The sequence below is a fragment of the Petromyzon marinus genome (assembly GCF_048934315.1).
Source record: "Petromyzon marinus isolate PM22_M1 ecotype Great Lakes invasive population chromosome 84 unlocalized genomic scaffold, UKy_Petmar_22M1.pri1.0 chr84_unloc.1, whole genome shotgun sequence".
NCBI classification, from domain to species: Eukaryota; Metazoa; Chordata; class Hyperoartia; order Petromyzontiformes; family Petromyzontidae; genus Petromyzon; species Petromyzon marinus.
The window spans coordinates 54,101-74,692 of record NW_027422638.1 but is presented as its reverse complement, the minus strand read 5'-3'; the positions used below and the strand labels follow the sequence as shown (position 1 = coordinate 74,692).

Sequence of the window (20,592 nt, the reverse complement as noted above, 5' to 3'; positions counted from 1 at the left end):
GTGCCTCAGATATCAGAGGAAGTAGTCACCCCCTGTGAGTGAGTGACTATCAAGGTGGAGTTGACCCTGCTAGCTAGGAGGCTGCGGTGCCTCAGATATCAGAGGAAGTAGTCACCCCCTGTGAGTGAGTGAGTATCAAGGTGGAGTTGACCCTGCTAGCTAGGGGGCTGTGGTGCCTCAGATATCAGAGGAAGTAGTCACCCCCTGTGAGTGAGTGTCAAGGCTGGGGTTGACTCTGCTAGCTAGGAGGCTGTGGTGCCTCAGATATCAGAGGAAGTAGTCACCCCCTATGAGTGAGTGTCAAGGCTGGGGTTGACCCTGCTAGCTAGGAGGCTGTGGTGCCTCAGATAGCAGAGGAAGTAGTCACCCCCTGTGAGTGAGTGTCAAGGCTGGGGTTGACCCTGCTAGCTAGGAGGCTGTGGTGCCTCAGATAGCAGAGGAAGTAGTCACCCCCTGTGAGTGAGTGAGTGTCAAGGCTGGGGTTGACCCTGCTAGCTAGGAGGCTGTGGTGCCTCAGATATCAGAGGAAGTAGTCACCCCCTGTGAGTGGCCATCTTCTGAGACAGTGTAATAGAGCAAGAAGCATCTGCTGATGATGATGATGATGTCTTCACGTAAGGCAGGGATGGCCTTGCCTTGCGAACTGCGGGGGAAAGGTTTCGATTGTGAGTGAGTTGGCGAGTGAGTGAGTGGGTGAGTAAGTGGGTGGGTGAGTACGCTCACCATCATGAAGGTCCTTAATGATCGTGAGCAGAGGGTCAGGGACTCCGAAAGCACGAAGAACAACCCAGAGCCCAGGCCTACTGATGGTACCATAGTGCCTTGACCAGGTCAATAAGGCAGAGACGTAGGTCTTGTTGGAATTCCCTACACCTCTGCTGTAGCAGACGGACAGAAAATATGGCATCTGTGTGCAGGACCGCCCTTTCCTGAAACCGCATTGGGGCTCCGCAAGCCTCTCCTCAGCGTGCCTGGCAAGGCGATGCTGAATAATCCTTGCCAGGACCTTTCCCGGCACACTGAGGAGTGAGATGCCCCTGTAGTTGTTACAGTCTGTGCGGTCCCCCTTCTTAAAGAGGGGGACCACCAGGGCATCCTTCCAATCCTGCGGAACCCGTCCAGTGGTCCAGACTGTTGTTATGATGTCATGTAGGGCAGTCTGTGCACAAACGCCACCCTCCCTCAGCATTTCGCCTAGGACACGCACACACAGACACACAGACAACCACACAATGAAACACACACAGACACAAACACACACACACATCAACAACCGCCATTCGCCACTAAGTGGCGGTGACGTCACCACGACGCTTGTGCCAGGCCATGTGCACCTTGAGGCCACGTGAAGTGTCGAACGCCCGCTGGCAGGAGGTCACGGGGCAGACCCAGGTGCCACGGGTCGACTGACTGAGATGACTGGCTGATGCACCACCTGTGCCCCCTACTGTGCCAACATGCTGTGCTTTAGCCACCCGGTGCTCCGCTCGTTGTTGTGAGCGTCGCTCCTCCGCCCTCCGTTGTTGTTGGAGGGCGACTGCCTCCAACTGCCCAGTAGCGTCCTTCACGAGCCTCCTCCACAGAGGCCGAACTTGACACCGCTGGTACCAGTCATCGGCAAGTCCACTCAGCTCCACGTCCTCCTGTACCACATCACTCCATCTCTTCTCTAGCCCGTGCCGCGCCCGCTTAGCCCCCTCGATCCGGCCGAACAAAAGCTGTTTCGGTGGCTGGGCATGCGGGATAGATGACCCAGCCATGACACACACTGACACACACACACAGACACACACACAGACGCACACACACTGGCACACACACAACAACAACAACAACCGCCATTCACCACTAAGTGGTGGTGACGTCACCACGACGCTTGTGCCAGGCCATGTGCACACACACACACACACTGACACACACAGACACACACACACACAGACACACACACACTGACACACACACACAGACACACACACACTGACACACACACTGACACACACACACTGACACACACACACTGACACACACACACTGACACACACACACACACTGACACACACACACAGACACACACACACTGACACACACACACACTGACACACACACACTGAAACACACACACTGACACACACACACTGACACAAACTGACACACACACTGACACACACACACTGACACACACACACACTGACACACACACACACTGACACACACACTGACACACACACACTGACACACACACAGACTGACACACACACACTGACACACACACACTGATACACACACAGACTGACACACACTGACACACACACACTGACACACACACTGACACACTGACACACACACTGACACACACACTGACACACACACTGACACACACACTGACACACACTGACACACACTGTCACACACACTGACACACACACTGACACACACTGACACACACACACTGACACACACTGACACACACACACTGACACACACTGACACACACACTGACACACTCACACTGACACACACACACATTGACACACACATTGACACACACACTGACACACACACTGACACACACACACAGACTGACACACACACACTGACACACACACTGACACACACACTGACACACACACACACACTGACACACACTGACACACACTGACACACACACTGACACACACACTGACACACACACACTGACACACACACACACTGACACACACACACTGACACTGACACACACACACTGACACACACAGACTGACACACACACTGACACACACACTGACACACACACCGCTTGCTCCAGCACACAGTGACAAGCTCCAAGCTATTTATAATCACAGAGATACACGCAGACACGCAGTCACAAAGACAAAGATCCCCCGTGTAGCCTTAACAGCCTGTAGGGGCAAGTGCTGCTAGCGAGCACCTATGAAGGCCGACACGGTACACGAGGGGGTGGGTGGCTAGCACCACGCCTGACCGCCTTTGTCTCCCCAATGTCGATGTTTACTACACCACCACCGCTACAGCAAGTACTCATTTGAGGCTGAGTCGACCTAGGAGAGGCCAAGGACCGGTTCAGAGAATCGTCACTGATGGTGTTGGCCGTGAGCGGGAATCGAACCCGGGTCGCAGCGCTACACACACACAGACACACACACACATTCACACACTCACCCATACACTTACACACTCACCCACACACTCACCCACACACACCCACTCACTCACCCACACACTCACTAACTCACCCACACACACACACTCACCCACACACACACAGACACACACACCCACACATTCACACACTCACCCACACACACACCCACACATTCACACACTGATCCACACACACACTCACACACTCACCCCCACACTCACCCACACACTCACTCACCCACACACTCACCCACACACACACTCACCCACACACCCACCCACTCACTCACTCACTCACCCACACACTCACCCACACACTCACCCATACACCCATTCACTCACTCACCCACACACACACTCACCCACACACTCACCCACACATACACTCACACACTCCCACCCACACTCACTCACCCACACACTCACCCACACACATACTCACACACTCACCCATACACCCACTCACTCACTCACCCACACACTCACCCACACACACACTCACCCACACATTCACCCACACACTCACCCACACACACACTCACACACACACTCACCCACACACACACTCACCCACACACTCACCCACACACACACTCACCCACACATTCACCCACACACACACTCACACACTCACCCACACACCCACTCACACACTCACCCACACACTCACACACACATTCACCCACACACTCACTCACACCCCCACCCACACACTCACCCACACACTCACCCACACACTCACTCACCCACATACTCACCCCCACACTCACCCACACATTCACCAACACACCCACACTCACCCACACACTCACCCACACACTCACCCCCATACTCACCCACACACTCACTCACACACTCACCCACACACCCACCCACACACACACTCACTCACTCACCCACACACTCACCCACACACTCACCCACACACACACTCACCCACACACTCACCCACAAACTCACCCACACACACAACCACTCACCCCCACACTCACCCACACACTCACCCACAAAATCACCCACACACACAAACACTCACCCACACACCCACCCACTCACTCACCCACACACTCACCCACACACTCACCCACACACTCACCCACAGACTCACCCACACACACAAACACTCACCCCCACACTCACCCACACACACACTCAAACCCCCACCCACACACCCACCCACAGACTCACCCACACACTCAGTCACACACTCACCCACACACCCACCCACACACTCACCCACACACTCACCAACACATCCACACACTCACCCACCCACACACTTACCCACACATTCACCAACACACCCACACACTCACCCACACACTCACCCACATCCACCCACCCACCCACTCACACCCACTCACTCACCCACCCACACTCACCCACCCACACACTCACCCACACACTCACCCACACTCTCACTCGCCCATCCACTCACCCACCCACTCACCCACACACACACTAACCCACCCACACCTTCACCCACACACTCACTCACCCACACATCCACCCACCCACTCAATCGCCCTTCCACTCACCCACACACTTACCCACACACTCACCCACCCACGCACATCCATCCACTCACATCCACACACTCACTCACATCCACCCACCCACTCACACCCACTCACTCACCCACCCATACTCACCCACCCACACACTCACCCACACACTCACCCACACACTCACCCACCCACAAACTAACCCACCCACACCTTCACCCACACACTCACCCACCCACACACAAACACCCACGCACTCACTCACCCACACACTCACTCACTCACCCACACACTCACTCACTCACCCACACACTCACTCACTCACCCACACACTCACTCACTCACCCACACACACACTCACTCACCCACCCACACACTCACCCATACACTCACCCACCCACACACTCACACCCACTCACTCACACACCCACGCACTCACTCACCCACACACTCACTCACTCACCCACTCACTCACTCACCCACTCACACACTCACTCACTCACCCACTCACTCACCCACACACTCACTCACTCACCCACACACTCACCCACCCACTCACACACTCACTCACTCACCCACTCACTCACTCATCACACTCACTCACTCACCCACACACTCACCCACGCACTCACCCACCCACACACTCCCTCACTCACCCACACACTCACTCACCCACCCACACACTCACTCACTCACCCACACACTCACCCACCCACTCACACACTCACTCACCCACACACTCACTCACCCACTCACACACTCACCCACCCACCCACACACTCACTCACCCACACACTCACTCATCCACCCACTCACACACTCACTCACCCACCCACACACTCACTCACCCACTCACAACTCATACCCCCCACTCACCCACGGACGCACCACCACCACGACCACCACCCCCCACCACCACCACCACCCCCCACCACCACCACCCCCACCACCACCACCCACCCCCTCGCTATATAAACCCCCACGCGTGACGGGCGTCCGTCAGCAGTCTCAGGCGCTGTGCCCTGTCTGGCCTCTCCTCACTCGGCGAGATGATGGTGAGTGGCGAGTCCCACCTCACCCGGTGAGGGCGGGGGGGTGGTGGTGGTGGGGGGTGGTGGTGAGGAGGGAGAGGGACGAGGCGAGCCGAAAGGGGGGGCGGTGACCCACTTACATCGTGAGGGGGGGGGGGGGTATGGGGGGGTATGGGGGGGGTAGCTCTCCACTGAGACCAGTCACTCACTCACTCACCCACTCAATCACCCATCCACTCACCCACTCACTCACCCATCCACTCACTCACTCACCCATCCACTCACTCACCCACTCACTCACCCACTCAATCACCCATCCACTCACCCACTCACCCATCCACTCACTCACCCATCCACTCACTCACTCACTCACCCACTCACCCATCCACTCACCCACTCTCTCACTCGCCCTCTCGATCACCCATCCACTCACCCACTCAATCACCCATCCACTCACCCACTCACCCATCCACTCACTCGCCCACCCGCCCACCCACTCACCCATCCATTCACCCATCCACTCACTCACTCACCCACGCAATCACCCATCCACTCACCCATCCACTCACCCATCCACTCACTCGCCCACCCACTCACCCACTCACCCACCCACTCACCCATCTACTCACTCGCCCATCCACTCACTTATCCACTCACTCACCCACTCACCCACTCACTCACCCACCCATCCACTTCACTCACCCACCCACTCACCCACTCACTCACTCACCCGCCCACCCACTCACCCACCCATCTACTCACTCGCCCATCCACTCACCTATCCACTCACCCACTCACCCATCCACTCACCCATCCACTCACTCACCCACCCACTCACCCACCCATTCACCCACCCATCCACTCACTCGCCCATCCACTCACCCATCCACTCAATCACCCACCCACTCACCCACCCACTCACACACTCTCCCATCCACTCACTCATCCACCCACCACTCACCCAGCCACTCACCCACCCACCCACTTAACCACTCACTCACTCACCCACCCACTCACCCACCCACTCACCCACTCACTCACTCACCCACCCACTCACTCACACCCACTCACTCACCCACCCACAACTCATACCCCCCACTCACCCACGACCGATCCATTCGATCACCCACCCATCCAATCACCCAGCCACTCACCCATGCACTAACACACTCACCCATACACTAAAACACTCACCCATACACTAACACACTCACCCACACACTAACACACTCACCCATACACTAACACACTCACCCACACACTAACACACTCACCCATACACTAACACACTCACCCACACACTAGCACACTCACCCATCCACTCACCCACTCACCCATCCACTCACCCATCCACTCACTCACTCACCCACTCACCCATCCACTCACCCACTCTCTCACTCGCCCACTCGATCACCCATCCACTCACCCACTCAATCACCCATCCACTCACCCACTCACCCATCCACTCACCCATCCACTCACTCGCCCACCCGCCCACCCACTCACCCATCCATTCACCCATCCACTCACTCACTCACCCACGCAATCACCCATCCACTCACCCACTCACCCATCCACTCACCCATCCACTCACTCGCCCACCCACTCACCCACTCACCCACCCACTCACCCATCTACTCACTCGCCCATCCACTCACTTATCCACTCACTCACCCACTCACCCACTCACTCACCCACGCATCCACTTCACTCACCCACCCACTCACCCACTCACTCACTCACCCGCCCACCCACTCACCCACCCACTCACCCATCTACTCACTCGCCCATCAACTCACCTATCCACTCACCCACTCACCCATCCACTCACCCATCTACTCAATCACCCACCCACTCACCCACCCACTCACCCACTCTCCCATCCACTCACTCATCCACCCACCACTCACCCAGCCACTCACCCACCCACCCACTTAACCACTCACTCACTCACCCACCCACTCACCCACCCACTCACCCACTCACTCACTCACCCACCCACTCACTCACACCCACTCACTCACCCACCCACAACTCATACCCCCCACTCACCCACGGACCGATCCATTCGATCACCCACCCATCCAATCACCCAGCCACTCACCCATGCACTAACACACTCACCCATACACTAACACACTCACCCATACACTAACACACTCACCCACATACTAACACACTCACCCATACACTAACACACTCACCCACACACTAACACACTCACCCATACACTAACACACTCACCCACACACTCACCCATACAATAACACACTCACCCACACACTAACACACTCACCCATACACTAACACACTCACCCACACACTAGCACACTCACCCACACACTAACACACTCACCCACACACTAACACACTCACCCACACACTAACACACTCACCCACACACTAACACACTCACCCACACAATAACACACTCACCCACACACTAACACACTCACCCATACACTAACACACTCACCCACACACTAGCACACTCACCCATACACTAACACACTCACCCATACACTAACACACTCACCCACACACTAACACACTCACCCATACACTAACACGCTCACCCACACACTAACACACTCACCCATACACTAACACACTCACCCACACACTAACACACTCACCCATACACTAACACGCTCACCCACACACTAACACACTCACCCATACACTAACACACTCACCCATACACTAATACACTCACCCATACACTAACACACTCACCCACACACTAACACACTCACCCACACACTAACACACTCACCCATACACTAACACACTCACCCATACACTAACACACTCACCCACCCACTAACACACTCACCATACACTAACACACTTACCCATACACTAACACACTCACCATACACTAACACACTCACCCATACACTAACACACTCACCATACACTAACACACTCACCCACACACTAACACACTCACCCATACACTAACACACTCACCCATACACTAACACACTCACCCATACACTAACACACTCACCCATACACTAACACACTCACCCACCCACTAACACACTCACCATACACTAACACACTCACCCACACACTAACACACTCACCCATACACTAACACACTCACCCATACACTAACACACTCACCCACACACTAACACACTCACCCACACACTAACACACTCACCCATACACTAACACACTCACCCACACACTAACACACTCACCCATACACTAACACACTCACCCATACACTAATACACTCACCCATACACTAACACACTCACCCACACACTAACACACTCACCCATACAATAACACACTCACCCACACACTAACACACTCACCCATACACTAACACACTCACCCACACACTAGCACACTCACCCATACACTAACACACTCACCCACACACTAACACACTCACCCATACACTAACACACTCACCCACACACTAACACACTCACCCATACACTAACACGCTCACCCACACACTAACACTCACCCATACACTAACACACTCACCCATACACTAACACACTCACCCACACACTAACACATTCACCCATACACCAACACACTCACCATACACTAACACACTCACCCACACACTAACACACTCACCCATACACTAACACGCTCACCCACACACTAACACACTCACCCATACACTAACACACTCACCCATACACTAACACACTCACCCATACACTAATACACTCACCCATACACTAACACACTCACCCACACACTAACACACTCACCCATACAATAACACACTCACCCACACACTAACACACTCACCCATACACTAACACACTCACCCACACACTAGCACACTCACCCATACACTAACACACTCACCCACACACTAACACACTCACCCATACACTAACACACTCACCCACACACTAACACACTCACCCATACACTAACACGCTCACCCACACACTAACACACTCACCCATACACTAACACACTCACCCATACACTAACACACTCACCCATACACTAACACACTCACCCATACACTAACACACTCACCCATACACTAACACAGTCACCCACACACTAACACACTCACCCATACACTAACACACTCACCCATACACTAACACACTCACCCACACACTAACACACTCACCCATACACTAACACACTCACCCATACACTAACACACTCACCCATACACTAACACACTCACCCACACACTAACACACTCACCCACACACTAACACACTCACCCATACACTAACACACTCACCCATACACTAACACACTCACCCACACACTAACACACTCACCCACACACTAACACACTCACCCACACACTAACACACTCACCCATACACTAACACGCTCACCCACACACTAACACACTCACCCATACACTAACACACTCACCCACACACTAACACATTCACCCACACACTAACACACTCACCCACACACTAACACACTCACCCATACACTAACACGCTCACCCACACACTAACATACTCACCCATACACTAACACACTCACCCATACACTAACACACTCACCCACACACTAACCATACACTAACACACTCACCCACACACTAACACACTCACCCACACACTAACACACTCACCATACACTAACACACTCACCCACAAACTAACACACTCACCCACACACTAACACACTCACCCATACACTAACACACTCACCCACAAACTAACAAACTCACCCACACACTAACACACTCACCCACACACTAAACACACTCACCCACTCACCCACTAACCTACCTACCCACCCACTCACTCACCCACCCAACCACTCACCCACCCACTCACTCACCCACCCACTCACTCACCCACTCACTCACTCACCCACTCACTCACTCACCCACCCACTCACCCACTCACCCACTAACCTACCCACCCACTCACTCACCCACACACTCACTCAGCCACGCACCCCCCACTCACTCACTCACCCACGCACCCACTCACTCACCCACTCACCCACCCACTCAATCACCCACCCACGCACCCTCACTCACTCACCCACTCACCCACCCACTCACCCACTCACTCACCCACGCACCCTCACTCACTCACCCACGCACCCACTCACTCACCCACCCACTCACCCACTCACTCACCCACTCACTCACTCACCCACTAACCCACCCACTAACCCACTCACTCACTCACCCACTCACCCACCCACTCACTCACCCACCCACTCACCCACCTACTCACTCACCCACCCACTAACCCACTCACCCACTCACCCACCCACTCACCCACCCACTCACTCACTCACCCACTGACTCACCTACTCACCCACCCACTCACCCACCCACTCATCCACTGACTCACCCAATCACTCACTCATCCACCCACTCACTCACTCCCGCACTCACCCACTCACCCACTCACTCACTCACCCACTCACCCACTAACCCACCCACTAACCCACTCACTCACTCACCCACTCACCCACCCACTCACCCACCCACTCACTCACTCACCCACCCACCCACTCACCCACTCACCTACTCACTCACCCACTCACTCACCCACTCACCCACTCACTCACTCACCCACTCACTCATTCACCCACCCACTCACTCACCAACTGACCCACCCACTCACCCACCCACTGTGTGTGTGTACTGAGTGTACTGTGTATGTACTGTGTGTGTACTAAGTGTACTGTGTGTGTACTAAGTGTACTGTGTGTGTACTGTGTGTACTAAGTGTACTGTGTATGTACTAAGTGTACAGTGTGTACTGTGTATGTACTAAGTGTACTGTGTGTGTACTGTGTGTACTAAGTGTACTGTGTGTGTACTGTGTGTGTACTAAGTGTACTGTGTGTACTGTGTGTGTACTAAGTGTACTGTGTGTACTGTGTATGTACTAAGTGTACTGTGTGTGTACTGTGTGTACTAAGTGTACTGTGTGTGTACTGTGTGTGTACTAAGTGTACTGTGTGTGTACTAAGTGCATTGTGTGTGTACTGTGTTTGTGTACTAAGTGTACTAAGTGTACTGTGTGTGTAGTGAGTGTGTACTGTGTGTGTACTAAGTGTACTGTGTGTACTAGGTGTACTGTGTGTGTACTAAGTGTAATGTGTGTGTACTGTGGGTGTGCTAAGTGTACTGTTTGTGTAATAAATGTACTGTGTGTACTGCGTGTGTACTGTGTGTATTAAGTGTACTGTGTGTGTACTGTGTGTGTACTAAGTGTACTGTATGTGCACTGTGTGTGTACAAAGTGTAATGTGTGTGTACTGTGTGTGTTCTGTATGTGTACTAAATGTACTGTGTGTGTACTGTGTATGTACTGTATGTGTACTAAGTGTACGGTGTGTGTACTGTGTGTGTACTAAGTGTGTACTGTGTGTGTACTGTGTGTGTATTAAGTGTACTGTGTGTGTACTAAGTGTACTATGTGTGTACTAAGTGTACTGTGTGTACTGTGTGTACTAAGTGTACTCTGTGTGTACTGTGTGTGTGTACTAATTGTACTGTGTGTGTACTGTGTGTGTACTAAGTGTACTGCGTGTGTACTGTGTGTGTACTAAGTGTACTGTGTGTACTGTGTGTGTACTAAGTGTACTAAGTGTACTGTGTGTGTACTAAGTGTACTGTGTGTGTACTAAGTGTACTGTGTGTGTACTGTGTGTGTACTAAGTGTACTGTGTGTGTACTGTGTGTGTGTACTAAGTGTACTGTGTGTGTACGGTGTGTACTAAGTGTACTGTGTGTGTACTAAGTGTACTGTGTGTGTACTGAGTGTGTACTGTGTGTGTACTAAGTGTACTGTTTGTACTAAGTGTACTGTGTGTGTACTGTGTGTGTACTGTGTGTACTGTGTGTGTTCTGTGTGTGTACTAAGTGTACTGTGTGTACTGTGTGTGTACTAAGTGTACTGTGTGTGTACTGTGTGTGTGTACTAAGTGTACTGTGTGTGTACGGTGTGTACTAAGTGTACTGTGTGTGTACTAAGTGTACTGTGTGTGTACTGAGTGTGTACTGTGTGTGTACTAAGTGTAATGTTTGCACTAAGTGTACTGTGTGTGTACTGTGTGTGTACTGTGCGTACTGTGTGTGTACTGTGTGTGTACTAAGTGTACTGTGTGTACTGTGTGTGTACTGTGTGTACTGTGTGTGTACTGTGTGTGTACTAAGTGTACTGTGTGTGTACTGTGTGTGTGTACTAAGTGTACTGTGTGTGTACGGTGTGTACTAAGTGTACTGTGTGTGTACTAAGTGTACTGTGTGTGTACTGAGTGTGTACTGTGTGTGTACTAAGTGTAATGTTTGCACTAAGTGTACTGTGTGTGTACTGTGTGTGTACTGTGCGTACTGTGTGTGTACTGTGTGTGTACTAAGTGTACTGTGTGTACTGTGTGTGTACTGTGTGTACTGTGTGTGTACTGTGTGTGTACTAAGTGTACTGTGTGTGTACTGTGTGTGTACGAAGTGTACAGTTTGTGTGTACTGTGTGTGTGTACTGTGTGTGTACGGTGTGTATTGTGCGTGTGTACTAAGTGTACTGTGTGTGTACCGTCTGTGTACTAAGTGTACTGTGTGTGTACTAAGTGTACTGTGTGTGTACTGTGTGTGTACTAAGTGTACTAAGTGTACTGTGTGTGTACTAAGTGTACTGTGTGTGTACTAAGTGTACTGTGTGTGTACTGTGTGTGTACTGTGTGTGTACTAAGTGTACTGTGTGTACTAAGTGTACTGTGTGTGTACTGTGTAGTGTACTAAGTGTACTGTGTGTGTACTAAGTGTACTGTGTGTGTACTACGTGTACTGTGTGTGTACTAATTGTACTATGTGTGTACTGTGTGTGGACTGTGTGTACTGTGTGTGTACTGTGTGTGTACTAAGTGTACTGTTTGTGTACTGTGTGTGTACTAAGTATACTGTGTGTGTACTAAGTGTACTATGTGTGTACTAAGTGTACTGTGTGTGTACTGTGTGTGTACTAAGTGTACTGTGTGTGTACTGTGTGTGTGTACTGTGTGTGTACTAAGTGTACTGTGTGTACTAAGTGTACTGTGTGTGTACTGTGTGTGTGTACTAAGTGTACCGTGTGTACTAAGTGTACTGTGTGTGTACTGTGTGTACTGTGTGTGTCCTAAGTGTACTATGTGTATACTGTGTGTACTGTGTGTGTACTGTGTGTGTACTGTGTGTTCTGTGTATTGTGAGTGTACTGTGTGTACTAAGTGTACTGTGTGTGTACTAAGTGTCCTGTGTGTGTACTGTGTGTGTACTGTGTGTACTGTGTGTGTACTGTGTGTGTACTAAGTGTACTGTGTGTGTACTAAGTGTACTGTGTGTACTAAGTGTACTGTGTGTGTACAGTGTGTGCTAAGTGTACTGTGTGCAGTAAGTGTACTGTGTGTACTGTGTGTGTACTAACTGTACTGTGCGTCTACTGTGTGTGTAATAAGTGTACTGTGTGTGTACTGTGTGTGTGTACAAAGTGTACTGTGTGTACTGTGTGTGTGTACAAAGTGTACTGTGTGTGTACTAAGTGTACTGTGTGTGTGTACTGTGTGTGTGCTAAGTGTACTGTGTGTGTACTAAGTGTACTGTGTGTGTACTAAGTGTACTGTGTGTCTACTGTGTGTGTAATAAGTGTACTGTGTGTGTACTGTGTGTGTGTACAAAGTGTACTGTGTGTACTGTGTGTGTGTACAAAGTGTACTGTGTGTACTAAGTGTACTAAGTGTACTGTGTGTGTACTGTGTGTGCTAAGTGTACTGTGTGTGTACTAAGTGTACTGTGTGTGTACTGTGTGTGTACTAAGTGTACTGTGTGTGTACTGTGTGTGTACTAAGTGTACTGTGTGTGTACTAAGTGTACTGTGTGTGTACTGTGTGTGTACTAAGTGTACTGGGTGTGTACTGTTTGTGTACTGTGTGTGTACTAAGTGTACTGTTTGTGTACTGTGTGTGTACTAAGTGTACTGTGTGTGTACTGTGTGTGTACTAAGTGTACTGTGTGTGTACTAAGTGTACTGTGTGTACTGTGTGTGCACTAAATGTACTGTGTGTGTACAGTGTGTGTGCTAAGTGTACTGTGTGTGCAGTAAGTGTACTGTGTGTGTACTGAGTGTGTACTGTGTGTGTACTAAGTGTACTGTTTGTACTAAGTGTACTGTGTGTGTACTGTGTGTACTGTGTGTGTTCTGTGTGTGTGTACTAAGTGTACTGTTTGTGTACTTAGTGTACTGTGTGTGTACTAAGTGTACTGTGTGTGTACTGTGTGTGTACTAAGTGTACTGTGTGTGTACTGTGTGTGTACTAAGTGTACTGTGTGTGTACGGTGTGTACTAAGTGTACTGTGTGTGTACTAAGTGTACTGTTTGTACTAAGTGTACTGTGTGTGTACTGTGTGTGTACTGTGTGTACTGTGTGTGTTCTGTGTGTGTGTACTAAGTGTACTGTGTGTGTACTAAGTGTACTGTGTGTACTAAGTGTACTGTGTGTGTACTGTGTGTGTACTAAGTGTACTGTGTGCGTACTGTGTGTGTGTACTAAGTGTACTGTGTGTGTACGGTGTGTACTAAGTGTGCTGTGTGTGTAGTAAGTGTACTGTGTGTGTACTGAGTGTGTACTGTGTGTACTAAGTGTACTGTTTGTACTAAGTGTACTGTGTGTGCACTGTATGTGTACTGTGTGTACTGTGTGTGTTCTGTGTGTGTACTAAGTGTACTGTGTGTGTACTAAGTGTACTGTGTGTGTACTGTGTGTGTACTAAGTGTACTGTGTGTGTACGGTGTGTGTACTGTGTGTACTGTGTGTGTACTGTGTGTGTACTAAGTGTACTAAGTGTACTGTGTGTGTACTAAGTGTACTGTGTGTGTACTAAGTGTACTGTGTGTGTACTGAGTGTGTACTGTGTGTGTACTAAGTGTACTGTTTGTACTAAGTGTACTGTGTGTGTACTGTGTGTGTACTGTGCGTACTGTGTGTGTACTGTGTGTGTACTGTGCGTACTGTGTGTGTACTGTGTGTGTACTAAGTGTACTTTGTGTGTACTGAGTGTGTACTGTGTGTGTACTAAGTGTACTGTTTGTACTAAGTGTACTGTGTGTGTACTGTGTGTGTACTGTGCGTACTGTGTGTGTACTGTGTGTGTACTGTGCGTACTGTGTGTGTACTGTGTGTGTACTAAGTGTACTGTGTGTGTACTGTGTGTGTACTGTGTGTACTGTGTGTGTACTGTGTGTGTACTAAGTGTACTGTGTATGTCCTGTGTGTGTTCTGTGTGCGTGTACTAAGTGTACTGTGTGTGTACTGTGTGTGTACTAAGTGTACTGTGTGTGTACGGTGTGTACTAAGTGTACTGTGTGTGTACTAAGTGTACTGTGTGTGTACTGAGTGTGTACTGTGTGTGTACTAAGTGTACTGTTTGTACTAAGTGTACTGTGTGTGTACTGTGTGTGTACTGTGTGTACTGTGTGTGTTCTGTGTGTGTACTAAGTGTACTGTGTGTGTACTGTGTGTGTTCTGTGTGTGTACTAAGTGTACTGTGTGTACTGTGTGTGTACTAAGTGTACTGTGTGTGTACTGTGTGTGTGTACTAAGTGTACTGTGTGTGTACGGTGTGTACTAAGTGTACTGTGTGTGTACTAAGTGTACTGTGTGTGTACTGAGTGTGTACTGTGTGTGTACTAAGTGTAATGTTTGCACTAAGTGTACTGTGTGTGTACTGTGTGTAAAAAGTGTACTGTGTACTGTGTGTGTACTAAGTGTACTGTGTGTGTGTACTGTGTGTAATGTGCGTGTACTGTGTGTGTACTAAGTGTACTGTGTGTGTACTAAGTGTACTGTGTGTGTACTGTGTGTGTACTAAGTGTACTGTGTGTACTGTGTGTGTACTAAGTGTACTGACTACTGTGTGTACTAAGTGTACTGTGTGTAATGTGTGTTTACTGTGTGTGTACTAAGTGTACTGTGTGTGTACTGTGTGTGTACTGTGTGTACTAAGTGTACTGTTTGTGTACTGTGTGTGTACTAAGTGTACTGTGTGTGTACTGTGTGTGTGTACTGTGTGTGTACTAAGTGTACTGTGTGTGTACTGTGTGTGTACTAAGTGTACTGTGTGTGTACTGTGTGTGTACTAAGTGTACTGTGTGTGTACGGTGTGTACTAAGTGTACTGTGTGTGTACTAAGTGTACTTTGTGTGTAATGAGTGTGTACTGTGTGTGTACTAAGTGTACTGTTTGTACTAAGTGTACTGTGTGTGTACTGTGTGTGCACTGTGCGTACTGTGTGTGTACTGTGTGTGTACTAAGTGTACTGTGTGTGTACTGTGTGTGTGCTGTGTGTACTGTGTGTGTACTGTGTGTGTACTAAGTGTACTGTGTGTGTACTGTGTGTGTTCTGTGTGTGTGTACTAAGTGTACTGTGTGTGCACTAATTGTACTGTGTGTGTACTAAGTGTACTGTGTGTGTACTGTGTGTGTACTAAGTGTACTGTGTGTGTACTGTGTGTGTACTAAGTGTACTGTGAGTGTACGGTGTGTACTAAGTGTACTGTGTGTGTACTAAGTGTACTGTGTGTGTACTGAGTGTGTACTGTGTGTGTACTAAGTGTACTGTTTGTACTAAGTGTACTGTGTGTGTACTGTGTGTGTACTGTGTGTACTGTGTGTGTTCTGTCTGTGTACTAAGTGTACTGTATGTACTGTGTGTGTACTAAGTGTACTGTGTGTGTACTGTGTGTGTACTAAGTGTACTGTGTGTGTACGGTGTGTACTAAGTGTACTGTGTGTGTACTAAGTGTACTGTGTGTGTACTGAGTGTTTACTGTGTGTGTACTAAGTGTAATGTTTGCACTAAGTGTACTGTGTGTGTACTGTGTGTGTACTGTGCATACTGTGTGTGTACTGTGTGTGTACTAAGTGTACTGTGTACTGTGTGTGTACTAAGTGTACTGTGTGTGTGTACTGTGTGTAATGTGTGTGTACTGTGTGTGTACTAAGTGTACTGTGTGTGTACTAAGTGTACTGTGTGTGTACTGTGTGTGTACTAAGTGTACTGAGTACTGTGTGTACTAAGTGTACTGTGTGTAATGTGTGTGTACTGTGTGTGTACTAAGTGTACTGTGTGTGTACTGTGTGTGTACTGTGTGTACTAAGTGTACTGTGTGTGTACTGTGTGTGTACTAAGTGTACTGTGTGTGTACTGTGTGTGTACTGTGTGTGTACTAAGTGTACTGTGTGTGTACTGTGTGTGTACTAAGTGTACTGTTTGTACTAAGTGTACTGTGTGTGTACTGTGTGTGTACTGTGTGTACTGTGTGTGTTCTGTGTGTGTACTAAGTGTACTGTGTGTACTGTGTGTGTACTAAGTGTACTGTGTGTGTACTGTGTGTGTACTAAGTGTACTGTGTGTGTACGGTGTGTACTAAGTGTACTGTGTGTGTACTAAGTGTACTGTGTGTGTACTGAGTGTGTATTGTGTGTGTACTAAGTGTAATGGTTGCACTAAGTGTACTGTGTGTGTACTGTGTGTGTACTGTGCGTACTATGTGTGTACTGTGTGTGTACTAAGTGTACTGTGTGTGTACTAAGTGTACTGTGTGTGTGTACTGTGTGTAATGTGCGTGTACTGTGTGTGTACTAAGTGTACTGTGTGTGTACTAAGTGTACTGTGTGTACTGTGTGTGTACTGTGTGTACTAAGTGTACTGTGTGTGTACTGTGTGTGTACTAAGTGTACTTTGTACTGTGTGTGTACTAAGTGTACTGTGTGTGTGTACTGTGTGTAATGTGCGTGTACTGTGTGTGTACTAAGTGTACTGTGTGTGTACTAAGTGTACTGTGTGTGTACTGTGTGTGTACTAAGTGTACTGAGTACTGTGTGTACTAAGTGTACTGTGTGTAATGTGTGTGTACTGTGTGTGTACTAAGTGTACTGTGTGTGTACTGTGTGTGTACTGTGTGTACTAAGTGTACTGTGTGTGTACTGTGTGTGTACTAAGTGTACTGTGTGTGTACTGTGTGTGTACTGTGTGTGTACTAAGTGTACTGTGTGTGTACTGTGTGTGTACTAAGTGTACTGTTTGTACTAAGTGTACTGTGTGTGTACTGTGTGTGTACTGTGTGTACTGTGTGTGTTCTGTGTGTGTACTAAGTGTACTGTGTGTACTGTGTGTGTACTAAGTGTACTGTGTGTGTACTAAGTGTACTGTGTGTGTACGGTGTGTACTAAGTGTACTGTGTGTGTACTAAGTGTACTGTGTGTGTACTGAGTGTGTATTGTGTGTGTACTAAGTGTAATGGTTGCACTAAGTGTACTGTGTGTGTACTGTGTGTGTACTGTGCGTACTATGTGTGTACTGTGTGTGTACTAAGTGTACTGTGTGTGTACTAAGTGTACTGTGTGTGTGTACTGTGTGTAATGTGCGTGTACTGTGTGTGTACTAAGTGTACTGTGTGTGTACTAAGTGTACTGTGTGTACTGTGTGTGTACTGTGTGTACTAAGTGTACTGTGTGTGTACTGTGTGTGTACTAAGTGTACTGTATGTGTACTGTGTGTGTACTGTGTGTGTACTAAGTGTACTGTGTGTGTACTGTGTGTGTACTAAGTGTACTGTGTGTGTGTACTGTGTGTGAACTGTGTGTACTGTGTGTGTGTACTGTGTGTGTACTAAGTGTACTGTGTGTGTGTACTGTGCGTGTACTGTGTGTGTATTGTGTGTACTGTGTGTGTGTACTGTGTGTGTACTAAGTGTACTGTGTGTATACTGTGTGTACTAAGTGTACTGTGTGTATACTGTGTGTGTACTGTGTGTGTGTACTGTGTGTGTACTAAGTGTACTGTGTGTGTACTGTGTGTACTGTGTGTGTACTGTGTACTGTGTGTACTGTGTACTGTGTGTACTGTGTGTGTACTGTGTGTGTACTAAGTGTACTGTGTGTACTAAGTGTACTGTGTGTGTACTAAGTGTACTGTGTGTGTACTGTGTGTGTACTAAGTGTACTGTGTGTACTAAGTGTACTGTGTGTGTACTAAGTGTACTGTGTGTACTAAGTGTACTGTGTGTGTACTGTGTGTGTACTAAGTGTACTGTGTGTGTACTGTGTGTACTGTGTGTGTGTACTGTGTGTGTACTAAGTGTACTGTGTGCGTATTGTGTGTGTACTAAGTGTACTGTGTGTGTACTAAGTGTACTGTGTGTGTACTAAGTGTACTGTGTGTGTACTGTGTGTACTGTGTGTGTACTAAGTGTACTGTGTGTGTACTAAGTTTACTGTGTGTGTGTACTGTGTGTGTACTGTGTGTACTGTGTGTGTACTAAGTGTACTGTGTGTGTGTACTGTGTGTACTGTGTGTACTAAGTGTACTGTGTGTGTGTACTGTGTGTGTACTGTGTGTGTACTGTGTGTGTACTAAGTGTACTGTGTGTGTACTACGTGTACTGTGTGTTTGTACTGTGTGTACTGTGTGTGTAATGTGTACTAAGTGTACTGTGTGTGTGTACTGTGTGTGTACTGTGTGTACTGTGTGTGTACTGTGTGTACTGTGTGTGTGTACTGTGTGTGTGTACTGTGTGTGTACTGTGTGTACTGTGTGTGTACTGTGTGTACTGTGTGTGTGTACTGTGTGTGTGTACTGTGTGTATACTGTGTGTGTACTGTGTGTGTGTACTGTGTGTGTGTACCGTGCTGTGTGTACTAAGTGTACTGTGTGTGTACTGTGTGTGTACTAAGTGTACTGTGTTTACTAAGTGTACTGTGTGTGTGTACTGTGTGTGTGTACTGTGTGTGTACTGTGTGAGTACTAAGTGTACTGTGTGTGTACTGTGTGTACCGTGTGTGTACTAAGTGTACTGTGTGTGTACTGTGTGTGTACTAAGTGTACTGTGTGTGTACTAAGTGTACTGTGTGTGTACTAA

General features: G+C 48.9%; 1 protein-coding gene across 1 annotated transcript in view; it reads left to right on the top strand.

The window, feature by feature from the left end:
* Positions 1 to 5,638: 5,638 nt before the first annotated feature.
* LOC116936845 (carnosine synthase 1) overlaps positions 5,639 to 20,592 on the top strand; it is a 65,998-nt gene continuing 51,044 nt past the window's right edge. Inside the window, exon 1 of the mRNA XM_076059013.1 lies at positions 5,639 to 5,722. Coding sequence (XP_075915128.1) covers positions 5,717 to 5,722 — 6 coding nt within the window. The 5' untranslated portion in view covers positions 5,639 to 5,716. The remainder of the gene's footprint in view (positions 5,723 to 20,592) is intronic.